Source organism: Mollisia scopiformis (genome assembly GCF_001500285.1).
Source record: "Mollisia scopiformis unplaced genomic scaffold LY89scaffold_31, whole genome shotgun sequence".
In the NCBI taxonomy this organism is placed as follows: domain Eukaryota; kingdom Fungi; phylum Ascomycota; class Leotiomycetes; order Helotiales; family Mollisiaceae; genus Mollisia; species Mollisia scopiformis.
This window is the reverse complement of record NW_017263611.1, coordinates 231,088-255,336: the sequence shown is the minus strand read 5'-3', so window position 1 is coordinate 255,336 and position 24,249 is coordinate 231,088. Positions and strand designations below refer to the sequence as shown.

The window sequence follows — 24,249 nt, the reverse complement described above, 5'->3', positions numbered from 1 at the left end:
CTTGTACGCCGCTTTCCTACTGTCCATAAAATCCTCGGACAATGGAATGTCTTTTGTTGCACACCGCAAGATTAATAAATAGGGGAGAGTTATTTCCCAAGACTCATGTACTTGGGTACATGACACTACTTCTTCAATCAAGTCAACTTCAGGAGGCTTGTCTTTCACACTCGGTTGTCTTTAAGCCAGGAGCTTTGCTACGAAATGTTTGTCAGAATGGCCAACACGCATTGTAGGTCAAACTAGAGTGAGGGACAAGGCCGAATCTCATTGGTTTTGTGACCCGACATCTTATGCATTTATGAATCAAATTCTGTCGAATTTGACTCTTGTTCGATGTTGACGCTGAGAGTCACTGCAGGTTATATAGACGGGAATCACGCGACTACGAAGCAGACAATCAAAAGTGATTCTTCAACTACGCGTAATAACTATTTCGATTAACGCAACATGTTCTCTAACAATAGTAACGACAACCAAAAGCCACAATCAAACATGTCGATAACCACGCTCTTCGACTTCCTCAAAAACAGCATTCTCCAATGCTTCCCTTCACCTCGATTCCGCATGATCCAAGTCATCCCCAACCTCCACATCTCCAACTACCCAACCACCATCCCGAAAACGATAACCCACATCCTCACCATGTGCACGAAACCTCTCTCCCGCCGACTCTCTAAAGGCGTCACAACTCTCCACCTCCCTCTCCACAACCAAGACGACATAACCCCGCACATCCCACAAATCCTCACCTTCATAGCCACCGCTCTCGCGGTTCCCAATAACCACGTCCTGGTTCATTGTCGCGAAGGAGTGAATCGTTCGTCGGCTGCCGTCATCGCGTATCTTTGTTCGAAGAATGGATCGAATGCCGCCGACGCGTTTATGGAGCTGTACATGAGGAAGACTGATATTTGTACGAGAAGACGGTTTCTGGAGCAGATAGATGGGTGGTTTGGTGGGGGAGGGGAGTATAAAGAGGATGATGTTAGTAGGGAGGTTTGTGATAGGGTCGAGAAGCTGAGGCTGGGGTGGATGCTTCAGGGGTATTTCATTAGGCCGACGGATTGGGTTTGGATGCAGAAAGGAGGGCCTTGGGAGGGGAAAGACGATGGTGTCACAGCGGAAGACGTTACGGAGATTGAAGAGATCCTTTTGAGTATAGAACCATCGGAGGATAGAGAGAGCGCTGTGGTCGTTGAAGATGTTGAGGCGATTGATAAAGTTCTTTCAAAGGAAAGCCAAGAAGTTCTTCTTTTTTGATGGCTATTTGTGGGGGGTTGGGTCGTTTTCTGGGGGCGTGGTATGGCTTTGCAGCCTTTGCATACTAGGAAGTCGAGAATTACGGAGGTAATTGTCAAGGTAGATCTTCGGTCCCTGTCTCTCGTCTTCTATACAATGTCTCCTCCGGAAAGTCTCATGAAACCTTGATTGCAGGTCTTGTCCTTACGTATGCCACCATCATATGCAGGCAACTGGATTTCCTCCACCATATGGAGATTGAATGAAGGAAGGCATCTGCATAAAAAGTAAAGAGGATCACCACCGGGACCTGGGGGCACAGAGCGAGTTTGGGGCAGTACAGCAGGACAATGTTCTCAAGGAGACTTGGATCAAAATGATCAAAATAGGTAGATGGAAGAACAGTTCTAGGGCATGGTGTCGACAATGAGCAGAAGTTTCTGTTGCATTTGTTTGGTTTGGTGAGAATAAACATGTAGATATAAACACAGAAGTTGTCTTGCACAGTTGGTCTGGGAAAGGACACAATCGAGAGAGTGATGATCTTGAACACCGCTTCCAACCGTAACTCATATGTGTAATATCCTCCTGCAATGAACCGTATTCCTCAGCCAAGTGCTTCCATAGCTTCCTTCGTTACCACCCCATATATTCCTATCTTCTGCATCTTTGGTTCGATGGGCCCTTTCTCCTCATCGGCTTTGAAGAATCAGCTTCTATCACTCAGCGACAATGAGCCACTTACCATACATCAATCCATAAATCAAGAATAGTCCCCAAAAAACTCGTGTTGCTTTTTGATGGCGGAAAAGTTTTGAGCTTTTGGATTTTGCGAGAATCGGAGGAAAAGAGTTCCGGAAGGAAAAGGAATGCGAAGCGAAACGTTTTTGCAAAGAAGCAGCTGTATATAGTAACACCACACTGTTTGTATCTATTTGAAATATCAGCTGCCTTGAAGGGAGAATGGGACATACCGTTCTTCCAAAGAACAAAACCATCTACCTTCCAAGACTTTGCGCCAGCCATGAAACCGGGTCACAGATTCTGGAGATCTTTCTCGAATGTTGGAGTCGTGGTGGTTTGCCAGAGCTTTGGAAACAAAGATGGACTTTTCGAAATCTGAAGGTATCTCTCTGGACAAGACCCTTGACAGGTTCAGATGAGCCTCCTGTTAAGTACAGGATGATCCAACTGGCCTCTCATTGCTAAGCACCACATTAGTGATGATAGCAAAGATTGGACTTTTGTAGCCACCTGGAAAGACTGCCGAAGCAGTCTCTCAACAGGATCAGCCCGGAATACGTTTCAGTGTTATATCCTGGTAAACTTCTTTCGGACTGGATTTGCTAGTGCTATGGGCCTCGAGGTCTGGTAGCATAGACAATTGTTGCCGAGTGTATATATAAGAGGAGAGAAAGAAGAATTGATAAGCCCTCTGAAATGCGACCGCGGAAATGGGCGGAAGTTTTGGGTCGAAAAGAGTTTTGTTGATGGAGAGGTCGTGTGGTTATTGTTCTCGAATGAAGGCGCAAAAAAGCGCGGAGGGCGCGAAATGCGGTAAAAGCGCAAGTATTGTGTTGCTTTCGAGCGCAGGTCGAAGGCGGACAATTCTTTGTTGCATCATGCTGGAGATGTGTAAGGGGAGATGTAGCTGTAAGACAAACTCATGTGTCAGTAAATGGTGGAATATTCTGCGGTTGACGATTATGTTGCGAGGAAGGTTGGAGTTGAAATTTGAGAAGTTTTGAAGCGAAGGAGGTCCCAGTATAAATACAGACGATGCTTGTATGCTAAGCTAGTGCACAACACAAAAGAGGGAATTCGAACGTGACGCTAAGGCCAAAGAACCAATCCTCCGCATACCTTCGCAAGCCCGAACATTACCCCGCTGCGTTAATGACTTCAAATGAGCATTGCAGTGCTACTAAGTCCGGAAACCCAAAATCATCTGATATCTTGTTAGCTGGCTAATCCAGAGGCTGTGCGGATTCGCTTACAGGAGTCGGCCGAAGTTCAAAGGCTTGAAGACCCGATGAGTAGAAATATTGTAAGACCTAAGGTAGATTGACCTTCTGAATGGGAGTTTAGGGAGAGTGATAGTAGACACGTTTCCTCCGATGCTCCGTTCATTGTAATCCGTGATGTTGGACGCTTTTGAGGTTGCGGTTTGAAATTTTGAAGATCTTAAAGGACAGTGGAATGTGATCGTAGATCAGCTGATTCTAAATGCGAGTAGAAGCAGCGAGAGCAGATCCAATTGTGAGACCCGATTAAGAGCTTCGTTGTATGCGCAGTTGCCAAGAGGAAAAGTTCCTTTGCATGTCTCTAGCTTGGGCTTACACAGCTTGAAGTCAGCACTGATCACAGGACATCACGCCTGATATGAATAATTCTGTTGTTTTCGGAGTTAACGCTCAATGAGACATCTTGTGGAGAATGTGTGTCTTGTAATTCTAAGGCAATTTGCATTGCCTGCGCATATTGCGCAGGTAGCGCTCCAAGCGCTATCAGCGCTGAAAGCGGCTGCTGAGGTTCTCGTCACCGATTCTCTTGAAACAAGAATCATTTGTAAATGTACATAACAAAGAGATTGGAATGTATTTGCACAGGGAGAGCGGATGCCGTACGGTCACGGTCTCACCTCCTTCAACACCTCACACACACCTCTATACGCTCTTTTGGTGATGTCATAATTGGAGTCTTTGACTCTACATTAGTCCACATACCACAATAGCTTATATATCATGGCACATGCTCATTCTTATAAATTCAGCGTCCTGAAATTGCTGGTTTTGTCAATCGATGGCCGCCGTGGCTGTTCCCCTATTTGCCCTCGCTTAATGCATCGCCGAGCAAAAAGCTCAAATCTGCCTCGGATGCCTCAGATGTCTGTATATGTTTTTAAACAGTGATCAATCTCTTCGAAAGGCCGACCGCGTCCAGCATATGGTACATTAAATAAAGTGTGATAACATGCGGGGAAATGTTGGTTGCACAATTTGCCACTATTGTATTCTTCCTCGTATTCTCCTTATGTATTACACAAGCTTTCTTGCTTTCGTTGGCTAGGTGATGGATACTATACAGCTGTGAAATTTTACACGCTATCGAAAAGCTTGCTTCGTTCCACCGCCTGTGACTAACCTTTCAAGTGAAGATTTTGATCTATTCGTTCCGTCCTACTCGTTCCGCTAGGACAGACTTCGGAGTCCTTGATGAAGAGTCGTCAGTTTAGAAAGAGACCAGCTAATCGGAAAGAGTTGCACGGATCTGTACTCTCGACGCTGATTCTAGATATTAATGGGTAACTCGGAATTCAATGACCCGATTTTCAGTTCTTGCTGCGTTATCAGGGCAACATGGAATCCTATTGGTCAATCGGAAATCAATTACTGATCATTCCAATGTTTATCGCCCATGACAAGTAATCAACCTTTGTGTCTTGCAATTCCAAATCTTTTGTTGCTTGCGCTTATGTCAGCCTCACGTCAGACAGACCTCTTTCTATCTATCTATTTTCTAGATCTCCTTTCACGTTACACATCCTTCCCGAACCTTCCTACAGCCCACTACTACTATACAAGATGTCCTCTCCAATCTCCAAATCAGCTATCGATGAATTACACACGCTGATTCCGGATCTCAAAATCATTACTCCCGACTCTCCCGAGTATGAAGCTAACATCGACCGCTGGTTTTTCCTCTCTATCAAACGTGCTGGTGCTGTTGTTTTCCCAACCAGCGTCGCCGACACATCATCGATACTTCGCTTCACCCAGAAGCATTCTATCCCCATCGCTGCCAAAGGTGGTGGACATGGCTTACGCGGAGAGTCATCTACCGAAGGTGGGATTGTCATTGATTTGTCCAAATGAAGGGAGTCAGGGTAGAAGGCAACAAGATCATTGCTCGAGGCGGAGCATTATGGAGCGAAGTCTATGCTGAGGCTGAGAAATTTGATTTGGCTCCTGTTGGCGGGATATGCCCTGATGTTGGCGTGGGAGGATTTGTGCTGCATGGAGGGTATGGGTTCTTGTCGAGCGCGCATGGACTAGGCGTGGACAACATGTTGGAAGTGGAGGTCGTGCTTGCGGATGGGTCAGTTGTCTGTGCCAGTGACAGTGAGAACCAAGACCTATTCTGGGCAATGAAGGGCGCTGGTGGATGTTTTGGAATTGTAACGGAATTCGTGCTAAAAGGGCATGAGCAGAAGAATGAGGTTTGGACTGGGAAAATGATCTTCCCGAAGACTACTCTGAAAGTTGTGGTGGAGATGGGAAATCGAATTCTTGAAAGAGAGAATAAGGGGAATGCCGTCATGGGGCACTTTTGGGGGTATTCAACAGAGTCCGAGGAGGTGATGCTTGCGATCATTCCGTTCTACAATGGCCCCCAAAATGAGGCTGAAGAGTTCTTTGCCCCTTTACTCGAGCTCAACCCGATAGTAAATAAGGCGAAGATGGTTCCGTTCTCGCAATCTGGAGACAGTGCAACGGTGGCGGGGAAGTGGCGGAAACTCAGCGTTGCACGTTCTATGATCACTCCAATGAATGCTGACTTCCTCGAAGAGAGATTGAATGAGTTTGAAGAATTCCTACAGAAAGTCCCTGATGCAAGGGAACAATCGATAGTAGGTTTTGAGATTATGGGAACTCGAGCCTTGACCTCGGTCAAACAGAATGAGACAGCATTTGCTGATCGAGGGAACCATACAACCGTGAGGATCATTCCAATTTATCTGAACGAGGATAATTATGAGGTTTGTAAAAAGTGGTGTTTTGAGATGGAACGAAAATTCCAAATGGAATTTGAGCAAAGGCAGAAGGATCCTCTGTTGGATGAGACGACTCGGTCAAGTACTGGGGTGTACTTGAACTATGATGGTGAGTGCTTATTACATAACGAAAATGGCCTACTCACAAGTTATAGGTTTCGGCTTGAGCGCGAAGACAATATTTGGAGTAAATTATGAGAGGTTGGTGGAATTGAAGAAGAAATACGACCCACAAAATGTGTTTAAGAACTGTGTAGACTTGTTATGATGTACTTTATCTCAGCAGACGCTGTCTGGGTTGATCTCACACTCTGTCATCTTGAACGATAGAGCCAAATAAATGTCAAGCATATTTGGTCACAAGAGCAATTCACTACACAGTGTCTGTACCTGAGAACCCTCATTCTTGGACTCCAATGTGCCATAAAAGTCTATCTCCTTCACGATCAATGATATCACCTTGCTTTTCCTCTTCGTCGGACATGGTTGCGGTAATGCTTTCCCACCCTGCCCGAGACCAGCTAATAATAAACCTTTTTGCTGACAATGACAACAGAACAACCATTGACAGAAAACGCTTACTAGCTTACTACATCCAAAGCCACAACGAGACTCACAAGCTCAAAGAAGTCACTGGGAAGTGAATATGCGCCGATGCTTGGACCAAAGATGGCTAGCTCTACTTCTTCTGCTCTTGACTTGTTGTTTTCGTGTTGAAGATTCGCCGTTACATATACCTAGCCTGCCTTTATGTATTCGCTTCGAAAGAGCAGAATGAGTAAAAGGCTAGAGATGTCCCAATCACATGCTCGTTTTGAATCTGCCAAATGTTCACCTCATACCACAACAAACAGCGTTACAGCAGAAACTCGAATATAGACTAATATTGCTTCCGAGTTTCTGAAATTCTATGAGTGGGCTAATTCCTAAGTGTAACGAAAAGCTTGAAAGATAAAATGGTGTAATATAGATGTGAATCCTCCTAGCGAACTTTCTTTTGTTTCGAAGAGCTTGCCACCTGCATCATCTCACATACTCAAACATCATCCCTAGGTAGTGTCTTCTCCTACACCCTTTTCTGTAAGTGCTTCTCCCTAGTGTATATCTGCAGTCATAACGTGGAGCTAATGGCCAATCTCTCCATCTTTGTATCAAGATCTTAGAGGAAACTCTGGATGTTTATAGCAAACAGATAAATAGCCTCCCACAAGCAATTGACAACAAGAATATTATTCACAACAAGATTTTCAACCAAGGATACTTTGCTTGTAAGATTGGAAAGTCACAAAAACGCTACGCATACCCGCCAATAGCACCCAAGCCCGATACGTCCACCAAACCCATGAGTCTCTTGTACATCATCATCGAATTATCTCTGTAGTATGTAGTACGAGCCGGAATGGTGACAGTTCTATTGTATACCCAGTCGAAAGAAGAGGCTCTGATCAGCTCAGAAGTCGAAACTCTGCATTCACCACTTCACTTTCGACTCATGCGTCGCACGACTTTCCGAGTCACACACCTTCATCGTGCGAGGCTTACTTCATTCACCTTATTCCAGAACAAAGTCACTCAACCCCGTCAGCTAAAATCGTCGCCTTGGTACGCCAAACCGCACCGAACTCTACTCCTCTCCTTAGGTACCTGACAATTCAAGAACTGCTCCAGGAAATCTCGTGAGATTATCGATAGGCTCTGAGTTTGAACATTTTAGGTTTTAAACTTCTCATGTGAGAGCTGCAGAGAGCTGCATTCATCTAAAGTACATGACAACAAGAAATATTTGACGTTAAAGGCTCCCTCATGGGAACTTGACAGCGAATCTGGCAATATCACTTTGAATTACCGACTTACTTATGCGTCTCATCTTTTTGGGGAGAATGGACCTCGGATTCCGATCATGACTTCCCCAGTTTCTTCGGTAATTCAAGGGCTGTTGGACACAGTCTTCCAAAATCTTCATCTTCGCGTATATTTATACCTACCTTTCTGTTCAGGAACAGCCCTAGCTTGCTTGTTCCCCTGACTCAACGGCTCCTAAAATTCACTTTTTGCACCCGAAATCTAACTTTAAGTGTCTATTTCTGCTATAAATACCTTCTAGTCAACTTGTGGACAACCTTTTTCTATACACGCCGCTAAACCAACATGGCATCCAGTAACAGGAGGATTCAGCGAGTTCGGTTGGTAATCGGAAAGTAAAAACTAGTGATCTGCTTCGTGGTTGAATCCTGAATATTGATTATTGCAACGAAACACTTGAGAGGAAAGAGGCTTTGAGACGGTGGACAAGGAGGTGATAACAATAAGATAATTGACAACAAAGATTACCTGCAGAACAAAAAGTGAAATCTCATATCCTCCTCGTAATTATAACTACCGAGGCCCCTACGTACACTGTGCTCATAACGACTTTTTCAAAATTCTATGGCCATCACCTAAGCTTAAAAGGCACCAAATTACTATTTTTGGCGCTGCACTTAAGCTGCGATCAATTATATGGTGCATAGTAGCTTATATATCAATTTTTTAATAATATAAAATAACTAAACTATTGTTATGCGCAAGTGAAGTTAAAATAATTGTGTAAGCTTAAGGTAGTAGTAGCGATGGGTCGCTTTAGCGAGTACTATAGCCGCACTAGGAGGTAAGCTTATCATGATAAATGCACCTTACGAACATGGGGACAAAAGTCCGTGCGTTCAGGGCATCAGAATCATGAATTTTATTAATTAATTAGCTGTAGACCAGCCACATCGCTTAATTAAGTCGTGTACCCAGAAGTCCTGCTGCTCAATAAGCCCATTGATCCATTCCTGAGGAATTTTGTCCCATTCTTCTAATACTACTACAACCATTTGAACCTCAGTTGTTGGCTGCCTTAGGCGCCTATGGAGAGCTTGTTTTATTCTCCTCCAGCACTTCTCAATAGGATTCATATCAGGGCTAACTGCAGGATGGGGGAATAGAGTAATACCCATAGAAGTACGCCAAGTAGCACAAATATTGCTAGTAGTCTTGTGGCCGTGAGCAGAGTTGCCGTCTTCCATGAACTGAGGGGTCTTCCCAGGCCCCAAAACAGCCGCAAAAGCAGCTAAAAAATCCTGAATATAAGGCTTGAGTACTTAAGCAAGGTAATCAGTTTGTGTAAATGCCCCACTCTTCCCAGTTCCATGAATGTTGATCAATGGACTTTTGTATCCGTAGCCTACAGCACCAAAGAAGTGTACAGGAATAGTGCCACCTCTATGCATTTGGAATTGAATGCAGTCAGGATGACAGCGTTCCTTCTTATTCCTAATACACCTCTGCTTGCATTTCTTCCCTCCAACTTGAAATGTGACCTCATCTGAGTACAGTATCTGACTCCATTCCCAAATAGTCCAAAACATGTGTGCTATCCCCCACAGCCACCGCGCATTGGCTTGGGTCTTAGTGAGGTAGGGCTTTTGGCAGCAGATACAAGAGTAGTATCCAGCTTCTTTGCAGCGGCGTTTGAGGGTCTTGACAGAGCAAGAGAGTTGCAATTCATCGTGTATTTGGATCCAATTCAGCACTCTAGTTGTATGGTCGGTGCAAATATACTCAATAATATCTCTAACCTCCTGTTCATTGAGGGATTCTCTGGGTCTCCCTGTGCGTGTAGGGCGCGCTCTTTCAGGCACATCGTATAGTAGGATCTTCCTAACTGTGCTGTCTCCTAGGTGGTAGTAGCCCTGGAGCTGTTGCAGGCCTATTTTAGCGAATTTGAAGAGCCGGCGTATGCCCTCTTTGTGCTTGGTTCTGATCTCTGCACCTGGGAGACGTGGAGACATAGGTGGAGTGGTAAAAGGATCCATAATGGTGGAGTTGTTGATAGTTTAGTCCTAATGTGAAGAGTTTTAATTTCGAGGTTCTACAGCCTGAACGCACGGACTTTTGTCCCCATGTTCGTTAGCGAGTCGCTTAGGCTATGATGCCTGACAGCCTGATAGCTGTGCAGGGCATTAAGTAAGCTACGGCTGCTCTAGCGCATAATAAGGACTCCTAACCTTATTATTTTATTAATAAAAAACATGATAAATATGCAGAATTAAATTAAGTGCAATTGCAGTTCAATTGTATCGCGATCATTAATTATTCTTAGAGTTTTGGAGTCTTCTAAGCTTGGGTGGTGGCCACAGAATTTTGAAAAAGTTGTTATGAGCACAGTGTACGAGCGGGCCCCGCTAATAACCCTTCAGACAACGCTTCATCTTGCAAGTGTTCGGACAAGCCTAGGTCCCGGCTCCCATGATTTTTCACTTCGGACAATTCTTTGTGTTGTAAAATTTTGTTTCTGGGAGTGGGGGGTTGTATTTATACCCGTAATCACCCTCGAGATCCGAACGTTGCGCTTGTAGGAAGTGGTGAATATATCTCCAAGGCGGTATCTAGAAAACTTGCGTTGCCATCAAATTCACTTCTACCCAACAAAATTTATCACACAATCAAAAGCGGAATCCAAATTCAACGATCCCTTCCACCAAGCGTGTAGCCGGCTCACCCAGAAAAAACCGCAATTGCATGTTCTCGACGACACCCGGAGCCCGGCTCCCATGATGTCTCTCTCCTACAGATCTTTGCGTTTTGCAAAGATTTCTTCTGGGAGGAGGAGGGGTATTTATAACTGGGAACCCTCACTAAGGACTGGAAGTGAGAGATTCACTTGTAGGCAGGAGTTTCAGAATTCGGCCAGAAAATTGTGCTGCTCTCAAATTCACTTGAAATTCAGGCACCATTTTTGCGTAACGTTTTTCTCTTGCTCTCAATTCCGGGTATATATACCCCTCCCTGCTCCTCTCTATTTGTGTTCCACACCACTCTGCGCCCAATCCAACATCTTCCTCACGAGTGAGTATCGAGGCCTGCAACAATTTTTCTCCAAATGCCCGGTCCCAGCATCCACCTTTCATTTTAGTAAGCCCTCTCGTGACACAACAGGATATTGTTCCAATTTATCCGAATCTTATTATTTAGCAACGAAAGAGTGAGTAAAACCATTAACAACAACTCGAAAGACTTGACGACAACCCTGGTATATCAACAACAAGCCCTACCTTCCTCTCTTGACGATGACATTGAATCATGATACGTTGTCAATCACCATCAAGATCATCCAATTGTCCCATTACGACTTGGACAATTGTCTTGATGAAATAGAAATAGCGCGCGCGTTAAGAAAAAGTTGATTTTCTCATAGCGGGTCAATGCTCGCTGCTCTCACATTCACATTGAGGTTTATCCTTTGTCCTTGGTGTTTTGTCTGTTCGTTCTCCTGTACATCGAGACTCTGCAATTGACACCGCACCCATGCCCGGGACAAAGAACAACCTGGGGTTCTGTTCCGGGCAAAGCGTCGCATTACCTGAATTTTTCCTTTTTCTTTCTATTTTTGCTTTGTGGGTTCAAACTCTATTCTTTCTACAGCGATGTTTGTCATCTAAAAAACCGGCATCAAGAGTCACGTTTGACTCTTCCTCGCCATGATTGAACTCGGATTGGGCCGAATAAGTCGCCTGCTCAGGCATACACCACAACTATGGAAAGCGATCCATGTTGCAGGCACCAACGGAAAAGGCACAATATGCGCCTATTTCTCTGCTATGCTCCATGCAAGTGGTGTACGTTGTAGCCGATTCACATCTCCACATTTAATTGACCGATGGGACTGCATCACCATCAACGAGCAAACCGCCAAGGAGTCGGTATTCAAAGGCTTCGATTCTGATAAGTCTTGAATAGTAGGGTTTCAAGCTTCTAGATTATAAAACTAAGCTCCGTTACTAAATAGCGTTATATCGCCACGTTGCGTTCGGACATATTACTAATACCTCATCGAAGTATTTTGTGTATTAAGAGCTTATTACGGAGCTAGAAGGCTCTATAAATACTCGAGCTGTCTGCGTTTAACGAGCCCTGAATGTTCTATAGGGCTTTAAAAAGTGAATTTCAAATAACTTTATCAGGCTTGTTTACGGGTGCACTCGGGTGCACTTAGAGCTTTCGTCGGGTTTACTCGTACTTATGCTTGGGTAAATACTTAAATATTGAGAAAAACTCGGGTTATACTCGGGTGTGACGGGTTGAACCCGATATCTGGCTGCACTACTACGTAGTGCAGCCTACATGTCACGGGTTGGATGCAATGAGTCAAAGCAAGAACCTGATTGTATTACAAGAAGAATTAACTAAAGAGAGAAGAGTTCTTTCTCGTACGAAGAGCTGTTTTAAAGGGGCTCTCGCTAGTTCGTAGAATGGCCCGCGCGCTTTAGCGTCGCGTCGTCATGTGCAGGCCCGCGTAGTCACGTGTAGGCTGCACTACGTAGTAGTGCAGCCAAATATCGGGTTCAACCCGTTACACTGGTATTATACGGCAATCGAACCTTCTTGTACAAAGAAAGCCTCTGTAGCCTCAATCACGTGTATTGACTACAAGCCCTAACATAAAATTTATATTTTATATTTATAGCTTTTTGCTATTTTTTTTATTTAAACTATTTATAGCGTTTTTATAATAATTGTTACGGACCACTTGGATCGCCTGGCTAATCGCCTGTCACCTAACCTAATCGCCTGCCTAATCGCCCGCGACAAAGGTTAGGCCGGGAATAGTGGCGTTCCCTAGCTTTAAGCCTATTGGGGCTTAGCTCCTCACATGACATCCCTTTCCCCTAGCATATATATATCTAGATCTTCTCCTTTTTCATTCCCCTTCTCTTCTTTACCTTTAGATTCTAAGAGATAGCCGAATCGATACTTCGTCTACGTACTAAGCTTCCCACCGTGCTGTTACAACGGGCTAATACAATAAGTTAAAGTGTAAAGGGCTACGCTAAGAGGGAACACTTAAGACGTAGGCAATGTGATAGCACGCACTCTAGACTATAGAATTAAGACGTACATACTAATCTGTGAATAATAGACAAAGAACTAAAAGAGTGGAAGAGTGTTGAGGGTAGATAAGCTGGGTTCTCAAACACTAGCTAAAACAATTACATGACTACAACTACTAGTTACACCAGAACTATAATAAGTAGTGGGTAAAACTGTCGTTGAATTCGATAAAGAACTAAAAGGTAGCTAACTAAGGCTTTATATACATAGGATCAGAGGCTTCGTAGAAGCCTCGGTATAAGCTAATTACTATAAGATTAAAGTCTTAGATCGGAGATTACAACTCGTAAAGAAAATAAGGAGGCTAGTGCTTAAGCGAGGCATAGCCGAAGCATTATAGGGTTCAACCCCTAACACAAAGTAATAAGCTATGTGTATTACAAAAAGAACTAGTTAAGAAAAGAAGGATTCTCCCCGGAGAAATCCTTTTGTAAGGGCGCCAAGGCCCGAGCGTCTGCTCACGTGACGGCTATGCCCATTTAGGGGCATAGCCACAGAATGGGTTCAACCCATCACACACTAGATGAGATCGTTGTATTGGCACGTGCAATACTAGCCCGGGAGCGCTAGTCTCCCTAGCACTATACCTAATCGGGTATAGCGCACGTGCTTGGCCACATTCTTGTTACGAGCAAGGAACACGATAGGCCCAGCAAGCGAGCTTGTGGAGATACTTCGGAACAAGAAGGTTCCAGGTGCACGGGATCAGCGATCACGTGATGGACCGAGAGGACCGACTGCGGCCCTCTCGGCCCTGAGCAGGAAGGTTCTATATAAGCAGATAGTTTTCCAAGTAGATAGGAGCTTCGTGCTCAACTCAAATATAGTTTTTTAACAACAAGCTATTAGTAACTCTCTTGCATCACTCTTCAGAAGTGTGACAGCACTGTGACGATGGTGTGAGGTGGCGACGCAACGTCGGGCTATTCATTTAGAATCTAAAGCTAAGGAGAGAAGAAAGGAGAGGAGGAGAGATCTATATACATATATATGTTAGAAGTAAGGGGATGTCATGTGAGGAGCTAAGCCCTAGTAGGCTTAAAGCTCGGGAACGCCACCATTCCCGGCCTGGCCTCTGTCGCAGGCGATTGGCTCAGGCGATTGGTAACAGCTGGCGCTGTGACAAGAAGACAATTTCCTTGATCCCCTACCACTCTAAACCCGACAGTCAGAGCAGACCGTTACACGGAAATAGATAATTGTAATTAAAAGAAAAGAAGGATTTATTTATAAAATGCTGATAGAATTCCTTTAAATATAGTTTTAATAAAATAAGCAATTTATCATCTCTACTACTACTACTCCTTAGTACAATTTAACAGGAATGAGAGTCATTCTTGCTCCATAAACTAGGTAAAAAAGGTATTTCAATAACTCTCTTGATTAATCTGGCTTCGAGATCCAAGGCATCCTATCATGAGAACTCATGGCATCAAGCCTCGAACCAGAACTCAAACCACAACTCGACCCACGCCCCCGGAACACACGGCATTCAAAACAAACAAAGAATGAAAGAGGCCAAGAGCGCTCCTGGCGCCAAATCCAAAATCCAAAAATGCCACCAACATCTCCGTCCACCTCGTGTAGCCCATCCTATCACACCAACCCAACAACGCTTGTTGTTGGAAACATCCCGACAGCACGGAACCCGTTTCCCAAAACAACCAGAAAAATCTCCGAGACGCAACGGACCCAACATTTGTGGGGCGGGCTCCCGGAGATCTTGGCTCGGGTTCGGTACTTGAGGCTCTTGGAGCCGAAGCGGCGAATGTGATAGGGTGTGGTGAGCGAGGGAAGGGATGGGTGATGGGTGTGTCTCGGACGGCCAACGTTGGAAGTCGCTCGCTGAAGAAGATTTTCGTGGGATGTTGGAGTGGAGTACTGTCGGGAACGGGGAGAATTACCTCCTTGATGAATTGGAGAGTGGTGAGATTGGGATTCGGATCGAATCACAGCTCATGAACTTCAGGAGATTGACTCCTGCGTGGGGGTTCGTGATTTGCTCGGCGGTATCGGCAGTCCCAAATTGCCTGATGCGGTACCAGGCGCGGCCGCATATCATTCTGGTCTTGTGATTCTCACACAATTGCCTGGTACCTAGGTATATTGCGTGAGAATATCGGCGGTAAGCGTACGAGCACGAACTGCAGCAGCGGAATGAACGAACCGTTGTCTCAATCCTCGTGTTCGTCCAGTCGGAGGTTATGGCCTGTTTTGGGACTGAAGAATACGACAAGTCAGAAAGAGCTGGGTTCGGTATTTGTACCGAAGTTCTGCAGAACCCCTTCCAGCGCTGCTGTAACGCGGGTGGAGATGCTCATCCCTCGTTGAATTTTGGATGTCGAGGCAGAAGGAGCGAAATCGGGTCAGCATTGCTGGCTGACTGACTGACGCCATTCAGCTGGTTTCTTTGGTGTGGTGACTGCATCACCCAAAGCAGCATGCATAAATTAATTGATTGTGCAAGATAGATTGCTGGACCAGTAGACGGTGACCAAGTTTGAAGGGCGGTCACACACCCTCTTCTGGTGCCACTGTGTCGGGATCCAGACTCTGCCATGCTGGGATGCACGTAATGTACGAATCCTTGAGGTTACCATACGAGGGATGTTGGTGGAAGCAGCGAGTGCGCGAATCATGATATAAGGATGGTGATGTGGTGAATCGTTTACTGTACTTAGAAATGTGAAAAAGGTCCGTGCGATAGAGGGGTCGAGAAGAGGGGCTAAGAAGTCTTGGGCTCAACGTTCTTCGTGATTGGAATTCGTTGCCAGAACGGCTCGGTTAGAGCGTTTACAGCGCAAGGCACTGATAAGTATCTAGATGCTGCAGGTGATGACTTTGCGTCGAATCAGGACATGTCCCGTCTCCTCTTACCCCTCATCAGCACCGCTTAGATACAGTAGAGGAGAGTAATCCCAGGAATCTGGCACTGATTGACGAATCGCGAGTTGGCAAGGCGCGGAAGATTGAGTTTGAGTTTCTAGGCTTCCAGGAGAGGAAGGCTCGGAGGATTTCGAAGATTCACCTGCATTGCATGGTTCGATAGCTTGAGTCGAATCGACAAGGGAATTTTGATCTGCTGATGTGATGTGAGCCTGAGAGTGGAGAGAGGAGAAGGGAGGAACGGTTTCCCAGAGTCATCAACGTTGAAGTGGACCCGAGATAACTGGTATCCATGCTCCAATCGCGTAGTTCCCCTCAAGTAGTTTAACGTCTGAAGCAAGGGAGGTTGGAGAGGAGGTGAGGTTGTCGGAGGATTTATCCCGATCAACCTGCATTGCAGCAGCAATGTGTATCGATGACAGGGAGTTGGATCTGCTGATGTAAGGCAGAGTTTGACCGCCTCAGAGGAGATCTAGTGGAAAACTGGAAGCGAATAAAGGGTTGGAGAGAAAGAATGAAGGAGCAAGAGAAGAAAGAGAGAAAGAATCGAGAGCGGAAAGGTGGGAGTAAGTCTGATATCACGTGATAGTGCTAGGAGAGAGTTTATTCGAAGCAGTGGTGAGAACAACGAGTGGGATAGGATATAAAGGAGAGTTATCATCCACTTAGCTCCGATGAGTAAAGAACTTTATTAGCTTGAAATTTCTAAAGAGCCTAGCTAACTCAACCCTCGTCGCATCCTTCTCCATCACCCACAATCAACACTCCAACCCCAATCCCCTTCCATCCCACATTTTGTCATCCCTTTTTAATCAATCCATCAATCAATCTATCTATATGCTAATATTCCACTACCATACAACCATCACACAACCACCCCATCCGCGCACCACAAAAACCCCCACAATCTCCCCTCCCCTCACCTCCCACAGATCCCCGAACAAACCAACCTGTCACAAAGCCAGAAAGCCACTCACTCTCGATCCGCTATCTCACAGCAGCACACACGGGAGCGCACATTTCCGAATCCCCGGTCCCAATCCCCTGGGACGGACACGAGCTTAGATTTGCTGTGTTTGCGTGATGTGATACAAGACTTCTTGTCACACCTACGGTACAATATTGGGGTACGTAGGTAGGTTTGGAGCTGGTGATCTTGTGGCTTTTAGACTGTGTTGTGGAGATAGAGTGGAAAAAATCAGGAATATGGCAAGAAAGATGTGATGCCCGATGAATGGGTAATAAATGGATTTTTATTTAGGTGGAAAGATAAGTGATTAAGGATAAACCTGTAATAGTGGGGAAATAGATTGGATTAAACACGAGGCTTCTTATCGTTCAACGTACCGTACGCTTGTCACAAACAGAAAGAAAAAGAAAAAGAAATATGTCAGTATAAAACCAGCCCTTAGATATTAATCCAATGTGCTCTTGAAATCAATCACATTGTGAACGAAACTTAGCCTCCCTCACACGCCTCGCCTTAACCGCCAAAAACCCCTGTCCATGGCTCGCTCGGTTAATCACCGCCCTCATTAGCACAGCAGCATAATGAGCCGTGCTTATTGGACGGGCGTGGGAAAGGAAAGGAAGGCAGGGGTAGGGATCAAGTGTCCCGAACTGTCGGGTCGGGGCTGGTTCATGGGCCGGCGGGGAGGAGATAATATGGGTGGTTTGGTTAGTCTTGCGAAGGTGGAGATCTGGGATGGATAAAAAGGTGAGGTGTGGTGTTCTTGTTGATGGGATCTGCGTTGTTCAGTGAGGGGATTAATTTGTGGTTCGGAGATTCGGTTCGGTAGTTGATGGTTTGGGAGTTGAGGGTGCTGATCTTTGCTCGATGGGAGGTTATACTTTTATGAAGAAGGCGAGCTAGATGTTAAGAGGTAGGTCCGTTGTCGTGCAGGTTTGTGAGGTTTGGATATAGAGGTAAGGAGCGGTGAGTTTGATTACGTTCAGGTAAGAAGAAAGAATAACACTCACTCAACGAAAAGTATGACAATGATTGGCTACCAAGCAAACCCTCGAGGCTTTCACCGATCATTCTTGAACCGTACCTTCGGGATACGGGACGAATGGGAGCGGGACAGCGCTGTGTTGCAGAGGACTCACTAACAGTAATGTATGCACGATGTGTTTCCGCGTGACTTCTTCCAGATCCACGGTCGGTACGCATGCATGTTCGTACACGCCATCTGACTCGAGAAGGTCTGGGCTGCAGTCTACATATGCAGCTCCTCATTCTCTGGGAATGAGGCATTTCTCGAACATGTTAGATCGAGAAACAAGGCGTTGCTGCTGGAGATGGTGATAAGTCGGCTCGTATCGTGGAGGGTTTCTGTCCCGTTACCGTAGTTTGCATTAGCAGCGGCGCAAGGCTGGGATGATGGATGCTGTGGTGTGGTGCAATTTGTTGCTGCTGATGGATATCTGACTGGAGTGATGTGTGTTCCCGTGGCCGGTTTTCAGCTGTCCCAAGCGGGCGGCAGGGTGTGCCGGAATGTCGTGCTGACGGTCCGCGGTTGGATTCCATGGGCCGCATGTGTAGGGTTGAGGATGGATGATTACTGACTTTGCTTTCATGGTTGATGCCGTCGTCTGCAATCAGTAATAGGGGAGACCGGAGAAAGTGGATTTATCAGTCTCAAACTGGATGATGGATCATGCCTGAATTCCAATTTTCCTCTCCCGCCTCACCCACCATTTTATGACTGGAGATCCGCCGCCGCCGCTGATGGGACCCAGCACTAGGACTGGGACCCGCCGAATGGTAGAGCGATCCAGTCTGGCGGTTCTGACGCTTGTGAGAATGCGTGTGGGTGGCACGGCAAGAAGACCAGACACTCTAATTCCTTCCTGGCGTCTCACATCTTTCTAGAGTGTGCAGCGGGAAGCTTTGTGTGTGGTCACCACTGGTCGGGGCTGCTCACTCCTCTGGGTCGCGGACGTCAGTAATCTGAGTAACAGGATGGGATGGGATGGGATGGGATGGGATGCGTTGCGTTGCGTTGCGTTGCGGTGCGGCGTGTGTTATACAGCAGCATGTGCATTGAGGCACACTCCGCGTCAAGAGGGAGAGGGTGAGGTTGTTGTACAGATACTGTACAGAGGCAGGCGCATTTGATGCGTCGTTTATGGCGTTTAAAGGGTGTGGCAGGAGTAGAAGGCTCCCACCAGTCAGTTGGCGAAGATATATATTAAAACCCGTATTGCTGGGTGCTAGTGCACCGCTGGCATGGCATGGTCGTGTTTGGGTTGAGTGGTGATGATCCAGATGATGTGTGTCTGTCTGCCGGGTCGCGGAAATAATGTCGAAAAGGGCCAAGATCAAGGAAGAAGGTCAGATTCTCTCCTTCGGCGTGCATTCTGTTCTGCACTCTGCTGCATTGTGTTGCTGATCACTTCGCCGTCCATCACGTCAACATGTCAATCTCTCTCGTTGACTCGTCCTCTTTGCCTCCTCCTCCCCCTATTGCCCCTCAGCCTCCCCCTTATCCTCTGCCTCGGTCGGACACAGCGAAATCAGTGAACGATTATCTCATCATCTCATAATCATAAGAGTGGAAGCCGTGAATAGAAGAAGGATCGGATTATGATACGAAACAAGAACTCTTGCTGGCCTGAAGCGTGAACGGCCGAAATGAGGTGTAAAAGAAAGGCCGAAGCTATTCCCATGGCTGCGTTCGCTTCACTCTTCCTCTCCTTTCAGTTTCGCAAGACATTGCGCGTCTATAGAACCAGTTTGATATTGCTTCTTCCACCCCTCCCTTCCCTCCCTCACACACGCTCCCGCGCTCGCCTGTTCTTCTGGTGGTCAGTTTATGGATGGATGTTCGCCCCAAGAACCCAGCAAGACGACGAGCCCTGTCATCCCTCCACCGCGGACAAGGGCTTAACCTACAGTACAGTACAGCACGCCCAACAGCAACAGCAACAGCAGGAGAAAAGAACCCTGATCCCACCCTGCTGGCCCAAACCTTGACAGATACGAAGTAAATTATTTTGTGGCCCCTGCCGCACCCACCTCCCTGGAGGCCCCTGTGATCTGTGATACAATCTTCCGAAAGCTGCCGGGGTGGACAGGGCACATCGTGTACCAACCAGAAGCCTGGGTCCCGTTGAGAAGGCACTGTACAGTAAGGTCAGCTCGCGGCGGGCCTGTAACCCACCTGCGTGAGGTGATCCGCCGCGTTGGTGTTGGTGATGTATGGACGGATGTCTTTGAGTAAGAGTTGGGGATTGAGGCGCCTTTCCAACGTACCAAGTACTGTACTGCACACACTGGCCGAGTAGTAGCTGTAGTAGTTCAAGATCTCCTCTCATCTGTTGCTGCATTTTATGATTAGTCCTTTCTTGTCTTGGATCTGGTTTCCTCCTCCACCAACAACAAGTTAGTTTTATCTGACCCCTCGCACATCCACCGTACACCTCACAGCTGCTGCTGCTGCTGCTGCTGCTGCTTCTCACCACCCAGTGAGACTCGCCGTCGTATCATCGTCCATCACATCACATCACATCTTGATCTCTCTCTGGATCGTGCTCCCATGCATGTTAATCCAAGCCCAACACAAGTCCAACAATCAGCCTATCCTATCCTCACCCCCGTAGTCTAGTCGTGTTGCATACATACCAACGCTGAGATAGAATAAAAACCCCATGTGTGCCCGCCTTTCTTTGTTCTCTTCCACCTTGTTATCATATCAAAACCCACTTCCAACTCCCTTGTCATCATCGTTGTCCCCACTGCTCGGGTCTCTCAAACACGGAGCTTGCGAGCTCATATCAAAAAGCATTGTTTCTTCCCATTCGTCCTCTTCACTTCACGTCAAACAAATCACCCATCTCACATCAGACGGGGAATTTTTCAAAATTAAGAAGCCCATTGTCGGACCGGGGAGGACACCCAATTCCACACGCACAGATTGGATTCCCATTACCTGGAGCCGTAGGGGAACATCGCTCGCCCAAAAGAATCACGTACGCCCGCCCGCACGCACACACACTCGCGGAGATATAAGGCTATATATGAGATTGGCAAGCAGCGCCGAATCTGAAATCGGAGGAGCTTCGTATCGTATCCAACAGCATCACCGCAACGCCTCTTTTTCCTACTCAGGGGGTTGCTTCTTGATACAACGCAGTCTGGATACGGAGACTCTTTGTTATTTGGCCCCCATTCTGCCTTGCCATCTCACTCTTTTTTGGGGTGGAGAACTTCGAAACTGGGGCTCGTGGCGCTTGCTTGCTTGGCTGTTGGTGTTTCGAAGAAGAATAGGGAGAAAATAATTGTTGTTGACTTTTCTTCAACATTTGGATCCCTTGGTCTTTGAATCCGGTTCCTGCGCCGAGAAAGGAACACCATTCACGACTCGAGTGATACTTAGGTACTTACTCATTACTCGTTACCAAAATTCACGGCTACGACCTGCGGTGTTTGGTGGTGCATTGCATTCAGCCTTCACTTACCGTTGTCAAATTTTTTTTTTTTTTTCAGACGGTGGTCACTCACTAGTGTCATACTGTTTCTACATACTCGTGCACATCATCGATCACCACGGCTATTATTTTTAGCAGTTACCAACATCATCAGCACAGCACATCACATCACATCACCAGCAGTAGCAGCAGCATCATCCTCACCACCACCAACACCAACAACATCATTGTGGCGAGTCAGATCGTCTTCCTCCTCCCTACTCGAGGTCTTTAGGCGAGCTGGCGCTTCGAGCTGCATACCTACATAAAGTATCTGCAGCATCTGCATCTGCATCTGCATCTGCATCTCCATCTCCATCGTCGTGCTTGCCTTTCTTTGCCTTGCCTCGCCTTGCCGTTGTTGCCCCAAATAAATTGGACTACATTACTTTAAGACCAGGCACGACCAAGACCAAGACCACCTCCAGTGCACTGCACTGCACTGCACCACCACAATCCACCACTACACAAGGTTTGGCACCGTCTCGTTCCCAAGATCCAGGATCCCAAGCCAGTGCAGCCACCCAGGATTGACCCCAAAGTCTAAATTACTGTCCAAGTGCAAGCACAGTACTGTATCGCCATCATCGTACCTCCGGTCTGATTTGGGCTGCTATTCGCTCATCCGCTGCTACCGCTAGGTTACCCACACCAAGACATTCGCGTTACCCACCGAACACTAACAGCACTTCCCTGACTTGCCGCTACGGTGCCGTCGGTGCCAGCCAGAAGAACTGCCACTGCCACTGCCATTCATTCCCGTCTCCGTCCGTCCCAGCACCCAGCCCCAGTTCCCAGTCCCACGTCCCGGTCAATCCACCCAATCCACCACCAATTTTCCTGGCCGGCCTGGTTCGTTGGTGTTTGGGCGTCTACTGCGTCTTTTGTTCTCTCTCTGTCTCTCTCTCACACACTCACTCTCACAACCAGCCCACGCCATACTGCATGCAGAGGTCACCTCCGTGAGATAGTGGGGACCCCGAGACCGCAAAAAGGGCGTCCGAGCGTGCGGTGCTAATCCTGGATTGTTCTTACTTACATCCCCTCCTACCTAATAGCATATCCTGCCTAGTACCTACATACACACACACACACACATACATATACACAAAAGCAGCAGACCAGCCAGCAGCAACCAACAGCCAGATACCGGTGGCCAATTCCATTCGTGACCATACGGAACCATACCAGACCTGACCAGACCGGAATAGGAGACCTGGCCAGCATACCCACCACCACCACTGACCAAAACCAACACCAATAACCGCACCATCATCTGGTCCCCACCACAATTCTTCTCTCCTTCTTAATTACTGATCCAATTCCACTCCCTCCAACATCACCGCATAGAACACCTTCCGCAGTACCTCCAAAACGGCTCCTCGACACATGATACGATTCTACTGCCCTCCGCCGACCTTTGCGACACGATTTCCAACTGAGGTTTGTCTCGATGGTTGTGGCCATGGCCAATAATGGGTACGTGCTTTTCCACTCTTGTCTCTCGCGGCGCTGAAGATCGCGGGCAAGTCGGGTCCCAGCGAAACTTCCTCACATTCCACAAAAACGTCACTGCCCGCCAGGAACAGATCTTCAGCTGTAAGCTGCAGAAAAAACCTCTCCCAGCGCTGCCGTGCGCCTGCAATTCCCTCCTCGCCAGCAGGACCAAGAATCTTTTTTGCTGCAGTGCTGACTTTTGCGCCGCGGCGCTCTTCAGAATGCCTCCCTCTGCCCCGCAATCTGCACAAAACTATGTAGAGAACGGGCGATTCTACCATGCCTTCAGGAAAGGAAAATACATGTTTCCATGCGACGAGGTACCGTGGCCCAATTCTCCTCTTTCCGTGCGATTTCTGGTGTCTGGGAGGAGACGGAGCTAACGCGGGGCATCTTGTAGGCGGAAATGGATCGCATGGATATCTACCACAAGTTCTTTGCAGTGGCGAGACGGGGTCATTTGCACAATGTAACTCTTACGAAGAATATCCACGGGGGACCGCGTATATTGGATTTGGGGTGCGGCACGGGCATCTGGGCGATTGACGTGGCAGAGTAAGCATAAACCGACCTCTGGAGCTCGAGAAATGGAGAGGTCGAGACTGATCTTCGACCCAGGACGCATTTTAAAGACCATGCGGAGGTACACGGAGTAGATCTCTCTATGATTCAACCTGGATTGTACGTATCCTGGGCTTTTGGGGGAGGAATACATTCTGATGCGATTCACAGGATACCAGAAAATGTCGGATTCTCACAGCGGGATATTGAATCACCTTGGTACGGCATGGACGTGGATTGGGATCTAATACATATGCGCATGCTCAATGGCAGCATCTCGAGCTGGCCAGATATATATTCGAAGATTTTTAGGTGAGTACTTTTCTCAGCGGTTTGGTTTGGCTAAAATCTGACAAATTTTCCAGGCATCTCAAGCCTGGCTTTGGTTGGCTAGAACACGTTGAAATCGACATGTACCCACGCTGCGACGATGGAACCCTCCCGCAAGACTCACATCTCGTACAGTGGGCGGATTACCTCCTGGAGGCAACAGCGCGCGCACAACGGCCACTGGCTTACAACACGCAGACTCGAGCAATGTTGGAATCGGCCGGTTTCGTCGAGATCCAAGAACAGGTCATCAAGGTCCCACTAAACCCATGGCCTGCAGACCCTCACATGAAAGATGTTGGAAGGTGGTATAATCTTGGTCTCACGCAAGGATTGGAAGCTCTTTCTCTAGGGCCACTTACCCGCGTCAACCACTGGCCAGTAGAAGACATTGAGAGGTTAATTGCGGCTGCCAAGAGGGATATCTGTTCGAAAAGGTATCATTCGTACTGCAACATGTAAGTTCTGCCTATCTATGGTTCCCCCTTTTCTCTGCATTCCATCAGGATTTCTGGCGGCAATGACGTCTAAATCAGCGTATCTTTTGTCTTTGCTGACGGCGTACTGTAAAT

General features: G+C 47.0%; 7 protein-coding genes across 7 annotated transcripts; 4 read left to right on the top strand and 3 right to left on the bottom strand.

Annotated features, from left to right (window-relative positions):
- Window positions 1-566: 566 nt before the first annotated feature.
- LY89DRAFT_690757 (phosphatases II) lies at window positions 567-1,276 on the top strand (the record flags this gene model as incomplete). The annotated part of the gene is made up of 1 exon (XM_018216159.1): window positions 567-1,276. A coding segment is annotated over one exon (697 nt), but the record flags the coding sequence as incomplete, so codon positions are not given.
- Window positions 1,277-4,800: 3,524 nt separating this feature from the next.
- Window positions 4,801-6,284, top strand: LY89DRAFT_724759 (FAD-binding domain-containing protein; the record flags this gene model as incomplete). The annotated part of the gene is made up of 3 exons (XM_018218927.1): window positions 4,801-5,088; window positions 5,133-6,125; window positions 6,172-6,284. The coding sequence occupies exons 1-3, from the start codon at window positions 4,827-4,829 to the stop codon at window positions 6,282-6,284; spliced, it is 1,368 nt and encodes a 455-aa protein (XP_018063091.1). The 5' UTR covers window positions 4,801-4,826.
- Window positions 6,285-8,811: 2,527 nt separating this feature from the next.
- On the bottom strand, window positions 8,812-9,522 carry LY89DRAFT_562602 (uncharacterized protein; the record flags this gene model as incomplete). Its single annotated transcript, XM_018208478.1, has 2 exons — window positions 8,812-9,069; window positions 9,247-9,522. Coding segments are annotated over 2 exons (534 nt in total), but the record flags the coding sequence as incomplete, so codon positions are not given.
- A 9,889-nt stretch (window positions 9,523-19,411) lies between these two features.
- On the bottom strand, window positions 19,412-20,309 carry LY89DRAFT_325311 (uncharacterized protein). Its single transcript, XM_018206740.1, has 2 exons — window positions 19,716-20,309; window positions 19,412-19,618 (listed from the first exon to the last, which is right to left on the bottom strand). The coding sequence occupies exons 1-2, from the start codon at window positions 20,147-20,149 to the stop codon at window positions 19,480-19,482; spliced, it is 573 nt and encodes a 190-aa protein (XP_018063089.1). The 5' UTR covers window positions 20,150-20,309; the 3' UTR covers window positions 19,412-19,479.
- On the top strand, window positions 20,134-21,257 carry LY89DRAFT_325364 (uncharacterized protein). Its single transcript, XM_018206741.1, has one exon. It carries the CDS (start codon window positions 20,471-20,473, stop codon window positions 21,098-21,100), a length of 630 nt encoding a protein of 209 aa, XP_018063088.1. The 5' UTR covers window positions 20,134-20,470; the 3' UTR covers window positions 21,101-21,257.
- A 156-nt stretch (window positions 21,258-21,413) lies between these two features.
- LY89DRAFT_676634 (uncharacterized protein) lies at window positions 21,414-22,042 on the bottom strand (the record flags this gene model as incomplete). The annotated part of the gene is made up of 3 exons (XM_018213611.1): window positions 21,414-21,542; window positions 21,679-21,832; window positions 21,963-22,042. 3 exons carry the CDS (start codon window positions 22,040-22,042, stop codon window positions 21,414-21,416), a joined length of 363 nt encoding a protein of 120 aa, XP_018063087.1.
- A 965-nt stretch (window positions 22,043-23,007) lies between these two features.
- LY89DRAFT_599173 (S-adenosyl-L-methionine-dependent methyltransferase) lies at window positions 23,008-24,139 on the top strand (the record flags this gene model as incomplete). The annotated part of the gene is made up of 5 exons (XM_018210076.1): window positions 23,008-23,106; window positions 23,187-23,341; window positions 23,405-23,467; window positions 23,519-23,659; window positions 23,713-24,139. The coding sequence occupies 5 exons, from the start codon at window positions 23,008-23,010 to the stop codon at window positions 24,137-24,139; spliced, it is 885 nt and encodes a 294-aa protein (XP_018063086.1).
- Window positions 24,140-24,249: the final 110 nt, after the last annotated feature.